Source organism: Centroberyx gerrardi, chromosome 2 (genome assembly GCF_048128805.1).
Source record: "Centroberyx gerrardi isolate f3 chromosome 2, fCenGer3.hap1.cur.20231027, whole genome shotgun sequence".
In the NCBI taxonomy this organism is placed as follows: domain Eukaryota; kingdom Metazoa; phylum Chordata; class Actinopteri; order Beryciformes; family Berycidae; genus Centroberyx; species Centroberyx gerrardi.
The window spans coordinates 22292950-22305941 of record NC_135998.1 but is presented as its reverse complement, the minus strand read 5'-3'; the positions used below and the strand labels follow the sequence as shown (position 1 = coordinate 22305941).

At 45.2% G+C, this 12992-nt stretch overlaps 1 protein-coding gene across 2 annotated transcripts; it reads right to left on the bottom strand.

Moving 5' to 3' along the window:
* Positions 1-1851: 1851 nt before the first annotated feature.
* On the bottom strand, positions 1852-12618 carry camsap1a (calmodulin regulated spectrin-associated protein 1a). 2 transcript variants are annotated; one of them, XM_071895801.2, is made up of 17 exons: positions 12538-12618; positions 11993-12025; positions 10343-10484; positions 9952-10091; positions 9733-9829; positions 9507-9633; positions 8409-8497; positions 7960-8044; positions 5774-7798; positions 5326-5725; positions 5026-5162; positions 4668-4876; positions 4322-4384; positions 3866-3953; positions 3623-3747; positions 3043-3161; positions 1852-2829 (listed from the first exon to the last, which is right to left on the bottom strand). In XM_071895801.2, exons 1-17 carry the CDS (start codon positions 12610-12612, stop codon positions 2539-2541), a joined length of 4245 nt encoding a protein of 1414 aa, XP_071751902.2. In that variant the 5' UTR covers positions 12613-12618; the 3' UTR covers positions 1852-2538. The 2 variants fall into 2 exon arrangements, with proteins under 2 accessions (XP_071751902.2, XP_071751901.2); XM_071895800.2 differs by having other exon boundaries at positions 5326-7798.
* Positions 12619-12992: the final 374 nt, after the last annotated feature.

The following is a 12992-nucleotide window of genomic DNA, read 5'->3' as shown; positions in this document are numbered from 1 at the left end:
TATATCATATTTCTTTAGAGATGTCCCATCTACGTCTGCTTCTTATATTTGTAGACCAGCTGGTAGACTAGCTGGACTAAACAGTTTTCATATTTTGTCCATGCACCAAAGTATTTTTTTGTTCCTACATCTGAGCAATCAATCGAGAGAAAACAATTTTGATATTTTAAGAAAAACACACAAATTATAGTTATATGTAACACAAGAGCCACCCACCATCCATTAGATTAACAGTAGAAGCATTTATTAGTGTGCTTGCGAGGTGAGCACACTACTGTTGTTACTCTGGACAGATTCTGTCACTGCATCTCCTACAGTTTTTACACTAGACATACATCAAAATGTTCAGCTCATTGCGGAGAAGTGTGCTATTACTTTTCAAAGCAATACCTTGTATAGTTTTTGAGTAGTTTGAATACTTTATAGTTTTTAAAGTTTTGTTATTTCCCAATACACATGAATGACAGAATGTTCAGAGTGGGCGATGGCGTCAACTGCTGTGGACACCTGCACACACACACACACACACACGCACTTGCACACACCCACAAATATACATTCACACAAGTGCGTGTACACAGACATACTTTCTCCACCCACCATATTTGGAAGAGACAGAGAGAGAGAGGGGAAACAGAGCGAGTCAGAGATGTAGAGCAAAATGGGGAGAGAGAGTGAGACAGGAAGGCAGAGAGAGGGAGAGAGACAGAGGGGAAAGTGGGAAGAAGGGATGAGAAGGGAGAAGTTTAGAGAAGGAGTGAAGGGCAAGGGAGGGAGAGAGAGTAATAAAGGGAGGGACACATGCACGCGCGCACACAAACACCACACACACACACACACAAACAAACAGACCATCGATTTTTCAGCGAGCACACTCACATTTTCTTCAGAAAATGTACCTAAGTACATTTTATTAGTTCTCTTCAAAATAAACATATGGTAGAACACAGTGAATTAAAACCCATAACATCTCTGTAAGCCTGTAACAGAATAAACCTCAAAATAGTGCCAGCTTTTTAGTAAACATAAATTGTACATTTATGTACAAAAAACACTACTCAAAAAATGTACAAAATGCAGCAAACAAATATCAAGTATTGTGCAGTTTCCCTCGCCTTGAATGAGCTGCAGACAGTCAGTCACGGTAGGGAATTACTAATGCTGCCAGGCAGCAGGTTGAGAGTCGGAGGCTACATCGAAATCTGATCTCTTACCAGAATCCAGTGAGCAGATAAGGAGCAGCAGACGTCTCGGTGGCTACAGCAGCACTTATTCACACTAGAGGGCCACTTCTGCCTTGTACTGTAGCACAAGGTTACTCCTTCTCACATTGTTCTCCTCAGTGCAGTTCCAGCGAGGCCAATGCAGCGCTGCATAGCCCAGTTCATTTTGGTTCAGCAGTATGAGCCACTTTGAGATCTCAGAGGGCTCATTCGGGTGGTGGGATATACATATTGAAGTTAATATATAATGCACTATTGATACGGTATAATGCACTGAGCCTCGAAGCGCTTGCTGTTGTTTGGAATAAATACTAGTACCATTTTCCCTGCTGTAAAAACACTACATTATTTATAAGACCTCTCTTCCACCATGATGGCAACACACAGCTCCCAAACGAAAGAAATAGTGGTGGTGCTTTGCTCCGTTATTCCGTTGCATGACAAAAGTTTTAAAGCATAATCCAGAGAGTAAACACATTCAGAGCAAGTTGCACAAGTGGCGCACACAGCCCCCCACCCCCCCTTCCCCAACACAAAAACACACACTCACACACGTCTGCACAAACACACTAAAGAGAAAACAAGACTTAACATTACCATCCGTTCCGTACTTCAATAATAAAAAAAAATGTGTTCAAGGCTCCCTATTCATAAAAGCACTAGAGTGATGACCAGTAGTAGTTACTGGTGAATAAACAGAGCCTCTATGTGAAGAGCCTGGAGGAGTCACAGCAGCAGGGTTTTTTTTTGCCAGGCTGAAATAGCAAACCATCTTTTAGTAAATATCAAGTCAATGTTCACTAATGCCTGTCTGTAGTTGCACTTGTTTCATTGTTTCAGTAGTCTATACTGTAAGTAGCTTCAGTAGTATTTGACTGAGTCCATCTCCCCTTCCCTGCTACATAGGAATCCAGGAGTCCATTATAGGAGGGTATTTAGTGCCAAACTAATTCATGTAGGATGTATACCTAAAATTTTAAACATAAAAGTGTGACATGCAGAATGAAATGCTAAATAAATAACCGAAAGTAAAGGAAAATACTTGACCATTTGAGTGCATTCAGTTGGCAGGTGTTTCAATTATATTCTCTCACTGTGATGAAGCCCGACATCTCCACCTATCAGACCACTAGAGTACACCTACACAGTGTTAGACCATTCTCCCTCGCACCAGCAGGCTAAACCCACTGACTAATGATATGTCAGTCACATGATGACATGTCAATCATCTCCGAGATTATTGGGTCCTGCCCAACAGTAGTAGCAGAATAGCAACTGTCGCTAACGAGTCCACTTTCTCTTCTCCTCCTCTTTCTCACTTCTTCCTCGAGCTGCCTGGCCTCTTGATCTGCCAGAGGTAGTTGTGGATGGTCAGGGCGTCCATGCAGACTGACACAGTCTTGGCTGGGATGATGTTGAACTGCTTGCGGTCGGAGCTGTATTTGTAGAGCTTGTCAATCATCTTCCCGCTGATGGTGCGTGGGCCAGTGCCTGTGAACTTGATGATCTCCTCAGTGTCTGGCAAGTATGAGTAAATGCCGCGGAACTGACAGCCACCATCACGGAAGAGGATCATAAGGTGGTTAGACTCACATTTGTCCAGCTCCTGTCACCAGTGAAATAGAAGCAAAAGGTAATCACTGGATATGGAAAAAGGTGGCTCAGAAAAGCCAGTAATAAGCTCAAGAACCAAACCTACTTTTACCTGGCACCGACACAAAGTTCACTGACGGTCATTAATTCAGAATAGTCTTAGTCATCCTCTACCTATTGACACAAGCTCACAATCGATAAATTGGTTTCAATGAATCACACTGACCTCCAGGATAACATTCTTCTGGGTCTCATTAACCTTGCCAGCCAGGCAGCAGTGGGCGATGGCATTGATGATGATAGGCTTGTTGGACTTGGAGCTTGGCTCCTTGAAGAGCTTAGGGCCTATTACAAACAAAGGATAATTTATTAGTCATAAACATTATTTCTACGGCACTATTCAAAACAGAGTTGCAAAGTGCAGGAGATAACCTTTTAAATAAAAACTGATAAGAGTAACATTTTTTTTAAATTTCAGACATTAAAAACAGGATTACAGAATAAAACAGGCAAAGTAAAGAGTAAAGACAGTAAAGTACAAAAGTCAAGTACAAAAGTCTGTATGAATGTGTAAAGTAGGTGACCAAGTCCCAAACACTTTTGATCTTTAGCCTTGACATTGCAATGGCTTGAAAGGCCCTGTCTGAGGACCTCAAGCTGTGCTGTAGCTCAGATGGGATGTGGTACTAAGTTTAGTGATAGGTTAGTGGTAAATGCTTGTTATGTGTGATGATGGCAATAAAAATAAACACTACAGATATTAGCGTGTTACACAGCTGGTATTTTGCATCTGTGTTTCTGCTCACCATTGTACTCTGCAGCTGAAGTGATGGAAGAGGCTGTGGAGCCGTTCTCCCAGTCCCTCTCCATGTTCCTGCTGGACGCCCTGCTCAGCATAGGGAACGACTCCACCGAGCACACAGATCCAGCCCTGCCAGACACACTTGTTAGTGAAGTACTGTGTGAATAACCGAGACAGGAACAGAGTATTGCCTCTCCCTCTCACACACACACACACACACATACAGACACAACATAGCAGTTCTCACCTCTGTGACTCTGCCCCTCCGGAGGTGACGCTGTCTGCCTCAGTAGCCAAAGAGAGAGTGGATCCTCGATGGCTACAGCTCAGATCGGCTGAAAGTCACAGAGACAGCAAGATTTAGTTAATTTACTAAATCTGTAATGAAATTCCATTCTCTTTTTCCCCATCCCACACCAGTTCCATTTCCATGCTTTCCCAAATGACAGGCAGTGACACACATTGGCCCTCTAATGTTACTTTAATGCTAACAGTCTTTAATTTAGACAGGCCAAACGATCTGTGTGCTCCCTGTGATTGAAATGAGAGACAGAGAGGTGCAAAGGAGGCTGAGAACAGGCTAGTCCAAAAACAATAGAAAGATCACTAAAGTCCCAAGGGACTGTCACAAAAGGAAGAATTATGGGATGCATATGCTAGAAGTGTTATGATCACATCATGCCGAGCAGGTTAGATGGTTCACCTCCCCTGCAGCCTGCTGCTGAGCCCTGGGCTTTGACCAACATGGACACCTTCAGAGAATGACCTGCACAACACACATATACACACTTAGGGCATGGATAAACACACAATACATGCACACAGACAAACCTAACTGAAAACACACACATGTACACACACACACAACAGCCTATCAGAGAATACTAAGACATATAGACAAATCCACTATACTAAACAGACAACAAACAGTATTTGTTAATGTTAGACGCACACAAGGGCTACATGGAGCACTACAGACAAAAATACACTTGTGGTAGTAAAGGTTAAGTAGAGCCCTGTTTTAGACTTCAGTGTGAGCCTGCTCTTACGTGTGTTGGATGCTTTGGAGAGGCTGTTAGACTCTTCACGGTGCAGTGACTTGGGCCTGCTCTTGCGGGATTTAGTCCTGGGGCGGGGTTTGACCATACCCTGCTCTTCCAGCAGCTCTTGCTGCTTCCTCTGCAGGTACTCCTGCTTAATTAGCTCCCGTCGCGCCTTCTCCTCCTCCTTACGCACACGATCCTCTTCTGCCTTACGCCTGGGAGGAAAGTAGGTAGAGTAAGACAGGTGGAATTTCAGAGTGAAACAATAACTACCCACACAAGTATGCACATACACACTCACACACCTTACGCACACCTGTGTGTTTGTGTGTGTGTGTGCGTGTGTGTGTGTGTGTGTACGCACCTGGTCTCATCACGCTTGAGCTCGCTCTCGACTTCCTGCTGTTGTTTGCGTACTCTGGCCTCTTCAGCTTTGCGCTGCTGTTTGAGGAGGAAGGCAGCGCGACGCTTTGCCATTTCATCCTCCGCCTTCTCATCATCCTGGAAGACAGAAAACAGTGATTATCTTTCATACAGCTGGGCTGCATATTTCAATGAAACCTCATTAATAATCACGCTTCTCAGATGAGACTGGTGATGAGCTATGCACACATCACAAATTACACACACAAGCACACATGAACACACTCGCACTGAATTGTACCTTAAAGAAGAAGCCCAATACATTCTTCTGCTCGCCGTCTGCTGAACTGTCTGTAACGTCTGCTCTGCCATCCTCCAATGGGTCCTTGAGATCTGATAAGTCGACTTCAATCAGTAGACCCTTGACCCTGGTACTCTCCTCTCCGCCCAAAGCCTCTGTCCCTGAGCCGGTAAGTTCGTTTCCATCCGCATCTGCAGCCTCTGAGGGAGACATGGAGGTTCTGGAAATGACTGGTGGGTCCTGAGGTAGGGGATGGTCTGGAGGGTGTCCAGGTCCCTCTCTGGGGCTGCGTTGGTTGGGGTCATCATGGACTCTGAAGGTGGTGTTTCTCAGGCAGCTTCTCTCTAACTTGGAGCACTCCACATACACCCCTCCGTCCTGGTCCCCTCCAGTACTTCCTCTGGGGGAGAGCCTGGAGTCCGGGAGCTGAGTGTTGGGCCTGATAGACACCGTCCTGCTGTTCTCTTTAGTCTGTTTTAGCTCTGAGGTTTTGGTCCGAGGGTTGCGCTGGCTGGAGCTAAGCTTAGGAGGACGGCGAGCAGGGGCAGAATTGCTGCCACTGATATCTACAAAGTGAACCGCAGCACAAGTTGTGGAGTCAGAGGTGGTGGCTGATGTTTCTGTTGTGATGGGGGCTGTGGTAGAGACTGATTCTAGGGAAGCTGGAGGTGAGACCACACTCTGCTTCATCAGCAGTTCCTGCTGTAAGGAGAGATGCATCATCTGCTGCTGGATGGAGCTAATGGCTTCATTGAGTAGGTCTATGGAACGGCTGCACTCACTCAAGTCCGGTTCAGCCCCATCATCGTGGGACAGGGTACTGCTGTTCAACCTATTGTCTCTGTCCATCTGTCTTCCCTCTGTCTGTCCTGCCCTCCTCTGGACCCTCAGGGCCTCAAGACAGGAGTCATCTTTGCAGGGATGGGTCTTCGCTTTACTCCTGTCAGCAGCTGTCAGGTCTGAGGTTTCCTGGGGGTGTTTCAGGGGTTGAGGCAGGGTGTCACTCCTCCCTCCCCCCTTTTTCACTATGTTCAGGAAGGCAGCTTTCCCTAGCTTTAGTCGCTGTCGTGCTGACAGGGTCTCCATCTTCTTCTTCTGATGCTCAATGGCACGCCTCTGCTCTTCTAGCTGCATATGAAGTTGTACCAGCTCTGAGGGCACTACTGGGGGACCCACCACCCCATCCTTCCCCACCACCCCATCTTTCCCCAACACAGAACTAGGCTCCTTCCCTAGCCAGCAAGAGCTGCCATCACTCCTCAGTCGCCAGGGACCTCCCAGAGGGTAGGGGGCGATCTCAGAGCCGTCAGGCGTGGTCTTCTGGGAGCTGCTAGTGCTTGAGAACCCGTCACGGAAGCCAATCTTGTGGAGCTTGCGCTCTGCGAAGCTGGTCATCCTGACACTGTTGCTGCCCGAGGCGCTGCAGCTGCTGGCCCAGGATATGGTACTGAGGCAAGGGCTAGAGCGTCCACTACCACCTTCCTTATCATCCCGCTCACTCACCTTCAAGTCCTCTCTCAGCTTGGCTGACTCACCCTCTCCTTCCCCAAAATCAGACACCTCTCCCTCCTCCAGGCACTTCCCCCTCATTCTCTTCCGCACCTCCTTAGCCAACTCCATCTGCTCCTCCTCTTCTTCATCTTCCTCAAGGTCTGCAATGTCTGAGTCCGAGTCACGGCCCACCTCCCAGGCGATGGAGAAGGGACTGTGGCGGACCTGTCCAGTGAGGGTTGTCTGGACCTGCTCCTCTGGCTCTCCTGACAGATGAAGGAAAAAGCCTTGGGACTGTTCTCTACCAGACTGAGAGGTGCCTACTGCCCCCTCTGTGGGTGGCCTGAGAGGGCTAGTGGCTGATTCTACCACAGGTATGGGGGTAAAGGTACTTTTGAGGTTGTTTGATTCAGCCACAGGGTTTTTCCTCTGGGTGGTGCTAGGGATATTGATGTTTGCTTTCCTGGCAGCTACTGCTGTTCTCGAGCGACTCTCACCACTCTCCTCTTCCTTGTTCAGGCTAATGCTCTTCTCTTTGGCTGGCTTGGGGATGGCAGGCATCAGTGGCTCCAGGTAGTAGCTGTCTGCCTGGGGGTCTGGAGCACAGGGAGCAGGGCAAAGGTCAAAGCAGGGAGCATTAGAAACCCTAGAGGTGGGGGTCCCATTCTGGATCTCCAGCTCATCCTGCTCCATGTCACTCTCAAATCGACGTCGAGGAAATGCAGCAGGGTGGATAATAGCAACCAGCTCTTCCTCCTCCACCTCCTCTTCCTCATCCTCTATGCGAATATGACCCAGCAGGCCCTGACCATTGAGCCTGCGTGGAGGCAGCTGGGGACCTGTCCCCAGCATGTGTTTGGGGGTGATGCTCAAGATGTTTGAGGCCAAGCTGTCTTTGCTGATGGAGCGAGCAAGGCTGACACTGTCCCCATCATCCTCCAGGGTAAAATGCAGGGCATAGGGCACTGGCTGGGATAAAGGCCTGGGTAGGGGAGTGGGAGAGAGGGAGGGTAAATAAGATATACAAGTAAGAGAACACGGTAAAAACAAGAAATTATCTGGTATAGTTATTCCTACCACTACATGAAATGTGTTAACTATAGTGAGTACAGTAATGGTGAAGGCTGTAATCAAATTGCTCACCTCTGCCTCCTCTCTGGCCAGGCCAGTATTGAGGCCTGAGGCTGCCCATCCACAGGTGTTAGAGAGTTGGACCTATTTCTCAGCCCTGTACAAAGAAAATATGATTGGTATCGGAAACTGGACATCCCAAATATGTAATATTGATTTTGGATGATTTTAACAACTTTAGTTTGAGGAGTCTGGTATAGCTCCACCTTCTCCTGTTCCAAGGACAACCTCCAGTGTGTTTCCTGCACTGCTGAGTGGGTGATTGGCTGTTGGTATGTTTTCAACTGTCACTTTGCACTGTATGGCTGCATTTCAGAGTTCAGAGTGGAGCCCAGTCCACAAAGCAAGGATTTAGCACCTATTATAAAACTCCAAGCTGTCAAATCTCTGCACTAATGTCACCTAGACGAATTCAACATAGATTTAATTCAACCTAAGTGAGTAAATGTGTCTGATATTACCTGAAGAGCCGTCCTCATGTATCTGTTGTTGTCTCTGTCTCAGGGGCAGTAAGGAGCGAGAGGGGCTTGATGATGGGCTCAGTTTGTTACTGTGAGGGAGAGGCATACAGTTTTGAGTTTAACAGTTAAAGCTGGTTTGAGTTTAGCCACTGCGATGTTTGTAAAATGTTATTACTTACTGAATGGCCTCCTTAAATTAAGCCCTTCTAAAAAAAAATATGTCCTGCTACTGTGCATTCAAAATCTAGGGCCTGTATGTAGGCTATACAACATCTCAGAAAGTTGTCTAAATTTGGTCTCAAACCAAAGTAGTCCTGGTTAACTTTAATTAATTTTACCAGTCACTATAATAGGCAGTATAACAATATATCATCTTTGCAATGAGAGTCAAATTCGGCACCTTATTTGATGTTATGTCTCGCAAAATCATTTAAAAATTAACAACAAATCGTTTCATGACCTCTGTGTCGTCATAAAGCAAAATAAATATATACGTATGTGTATTATTTTGTGGGGAAAGTGCCACAAAATAATCCCCCTCTGTCTGAGTAATGCAACCACCTGCTGACATCTCCTGAGATGGGGGAGCGGTCTTAAATAATTTAGGAGTTGAATGTATTCCCAAGACTTAAAAACACTTATGCATAAGTCTCAGTCTTCCTTCTACAAGGAATACATTTGCATCACTAAATCTTCTCTCTGAGCAGCTTTATAGATACAGATACAGGCCCCGGTGTCTAGGTCAGACACCAAAACAGGATCTTGAAGCTCACACATCTGTTTCCCAGAGTGATGGACGTAATCACAACTGCACAACTTATATTTAACAGTGCTGTTTAGAGCCCATGAATTGCTGTTATCATTAAACTATTGAAGCATGGACTTTGGATATTTTTATGCATCATTTAACTAGAAAACACTACAATAGTTAGCAATGATTTACTCAAACATCGTCTAGAAGAGGTGATTTCCTGACACTTTACAAATTGTAGCTTTAAGGCCACATTCATTTTGATCCAAGTGCAGCATTCAACATAATGTAGAAGCAGATAGTTGTAGTTGTAGATGTAGTCAGTTAAAGAGGTGTATGTATAATACCTGGGGTCTGGACTTGTGGGCGTTGTCAAGACGTCAGCAGAGCTTGATGAGGTCAGGAAACTACGTTTGGTGGCGTTGGAGATGGGGACGTGGGGTCGAGAACTCTTAGGCTGCAGCAGCAATCTCACTGCAAGAATGGTGAAAGAGGGTGTCAACTATTACACCAAACCACTAGCATCTCATTAAAAGACAAAAAAATACAACATAAGTAGAGCATTTATTGTACCATCTTTGATTTCTTGAAGGTCCCTGGGCTGTACAAATTCTGGCTTCACAATCTCAAACCACCAGAAGAGCTCAGCAACGAAGACCATCACATTATTCTGGTATAAAGACACCATAAACATGTTCAAGGTCAATGGCAAGACACAGGACAATAAACACTGGAGTCTGTTTCTTATTTAAAAATATTCACTGGCAGTGTGTGAAGTGTTTTCGGGCTCACCTTGAGTACTGGCGGAGAGTACAGCATGTCCTCAGGCCTCAGATAGAAGCTTTTGTTCAGGTGTTCATTGGAGAACTCCCTCAGTAGCTGGATGTTGTACACACTGTCTGCTATGGAGGGAACCTCCTTCAGACAGATATCTGCACAAAACAGGACAGTCAATGCTACAATGAGGCTAATATATTGTAATACAATTAAACAGCATCACAATTAAAGCTTTTTAAACCTATAGCTAATTCATTTCCTCTTTCAACAACTTTGTACACAGTATAAGAAGCCTGGTTAAAAGACACCTTAGATAGTGTCACCTGGTGTAAAAACCAGCTGCACCTTCTTAACCTATCTCTCAGTCCAGTCTAGTGCTGGACCTAGTGGTCTGGTGTTACCCTACCCTCTAGTCTCATGAGTTCCGGGCAGTAGAAGTGGATCACAGCCAGCAGAGCAGTGCCGTCACACACGTCCTTCATCAGGTCATCCAGCAGGGGGAAGTGCTGAAGCGTCCGACCTGACAGGTGATCTCTGCGGTAACGCACCTACACAGCCAGAGTGTGTCAGAGTTTAATTAAGCTAGGCAGACAGAAGGAATTTATCTAGACTCAACACTGAGTTACATGATCACAAGTCACACAGAAGCATACACATTTCTCACATACTTAAGATCAATAATTTCTGATGTAGAAATCTGCTTTCTATATTCAGTTTCCTTTTTGTCACTCTGTCTCTCTCTAACACACGTGCACATACAAATACAGACGTATAGTGAGTGGGTATCTGCCCTTGGCATCCAGTTCTTGTTAGCAGTGACACAGCAGATTTGACTGGCCTTTATTTAGCTGGGATCAGATCAGGGCAGTTGGAGCCTTCTGAAGGGCACCTTGTGCATCCCAGAACCATCAACCTGTTATGTGTTACATTTAGAGTGCTGGTGTCTCTTCACACAAAAGGATTGGCATGCCAGGGAGGATCATTCACAACTACTGCAACAAATACACCAACACATATTCCTGAACAGCAGCAAATCAAACAGTGAGTGACACTGTCTGAGCTAGGAGATAACTAAATCTATGTTAATGCCATCACTTTTCAGGTACAGAGATTACACCAAAACTGAGGTATGTTTAGCAGCTGGAAGTGGAAGTGCTGAATGACAGAAAAAAGGCAAAAACACTTAAGGGACAGGATGAATTAAGATAAGGGTTTATGGAGTGTACATTACCACACGAGAGAACTCCACAGGCTCCAATAAGCAATGGGCCAGAGCATGCATTATATCAGGCTGGTGAGGGAAGAAAGACAGTAATGATTGGGAGGGAGTGAATGACTAAGTGAGACAAGTCAGGACAGATGACTGGAAGTATTATAATGCACTTGAGCCATGCAGACACTGGGCTCCACACTGGTTGCTTTATGGAGACAATGAGTTAGAAAAACAAGGCAGCCATTAAGCGTCTGATGGTTGCTGCTTGCTGCAGCTGAGGGGAAACGCACACCAACAAAAAGAGAGCATAGAAAGGGGATGGTGGTGGTGGTGGTGGTGGTGGTGGGGGTCCATTTCAAAACTCAGCTGAGAAATGAAGGGACAAGAGAGGACTTGTTAAAGGACTTCATGCAAGGTAAAAGCAAATAAGCAAGGGAAGAGGTTGGTGTGCATGTTGTGTCTTCCTTCGCCACCAAGGGGCACTGTATCATCTTTTTCATAACGTCTTCAAACACATTTTTACAGACAGGGTTTTATATTGTTTGTTTTTACTTCGTTTATTCTCATTGTATTGAGATGTACCCTATTTCTCTTCTATAAAATTGGTTTTAATTAATGCCTGGCATTTTTGTTGTTTATCTTATTAGCTTTCATTTATTATTGTTTTGGCTATAGGTATTGATTTTGCAGTATATAAAGTACTTAATAATTATAGTCTAATCTAGCAGCATATAAAGTACTTAATATAATCTCCATTGTGCTACCCCATCCGACATTAATTTACACATCTCAAACACACACACACTCACACAGGAGATTGGAGAGGCTAGCTGTTGCACTTACAGGTACAAGCTTCCAGTACCATTTGGAGGGAGACTAGTATCCAAGAGGCAGGAGGGAAGGAATTTTGGGGGAGACACAAACAGGAAGAGCAGCAGACAAGTCAAAGGTCGGATACAGTGACAGGGAATCAGATTGTCCCCTCAGCATCTGTTACCATGGAGACAGATCTGATCTCAAAGACAGTTGGAAAGGGTTAGGCTGAACAAACCAAGCAATTTTTAGATTTACAAAACAGGCCAATGCAGGAAAAGAGATAACAGGCTTACATGCATATTCTAATGGAGAGCTCTATCAGTAGAATTAGACTTTAAGCCGTGACATTGTTTCACCGGACAATCTAATATGCCCATGCAACCCTCTGCCAGAATAGTGAGGGAAGAGCCCAAAGCCCAAACAACAAATAGAACAACAGTATTGTGAAAAAGACACTGCATTTAAAAGAAAGGAGATTTTTTTCAGAGAGAGAGAGAGAGAGCGAGACCGAGCGAGAGAGAGAGAGCACAAGATGGAGAAGGGCATAAATACAGAAAGAGATAGGGTGTTACCTTCTGGTGACTGGGTGAATCCAGCAGATGTTGCTTCATTTTCAGCTCTTTATCTGTGATCTCCCTCATCTTCATGTTCACCTGTCGCCATAACGACAAGTGAGCACAGATGAAAGAATGTGCAAATACAAACACAAACAAACGCAAACACAAACACACACACGCTTCTCACCTTGTTGATCCAAAAGACCACTGCATCTTCCAGGTCAAACGGCAGCTCCTTGGAGGCACTGAAGTTGGAGAAGCGCTTGACACTGGCCACTACCCTCTCTATGCTGATCATCTCCACTGTGTAGGCCATCATCAGGGCATCAATCAGGGGGATGTGGGAGCTCTGGAATAACACATAAAATGCAGAGGCAAAGAGGACAGGATATTAGTTGATTTTATGGTAGCAGGAGTGTTGTAGGAGAGAAAAAGTAATGTCATGTTGTAGGAGTAGTAAAATATTTATT

Bases quoted from the DNA above. Each gene is read 5' to 3' on its own strand.
- camsap1a (XM_071895800.2), bottom strand. From the start codon at position 12,612: ATGAAGATGAGGGAGATCACAGATAAAGAGCTGAAAATGAAGCAACAT. The intron at 9,830-9,951 runs GTGAGCCCGAAA...TCTTTATACCAG, and splicing joins ACTCTCCGCCAGTACTCAAG to AATAATGTGATGGTCTTCGT. The intron at 7,799-7,959 runs GTGAGCAATTTG...TCCCCTACCCAG, and splicing joins TGGCCAGAGAGGAGGCAGAG to GCCTTTATCCCAGCCAGTGC.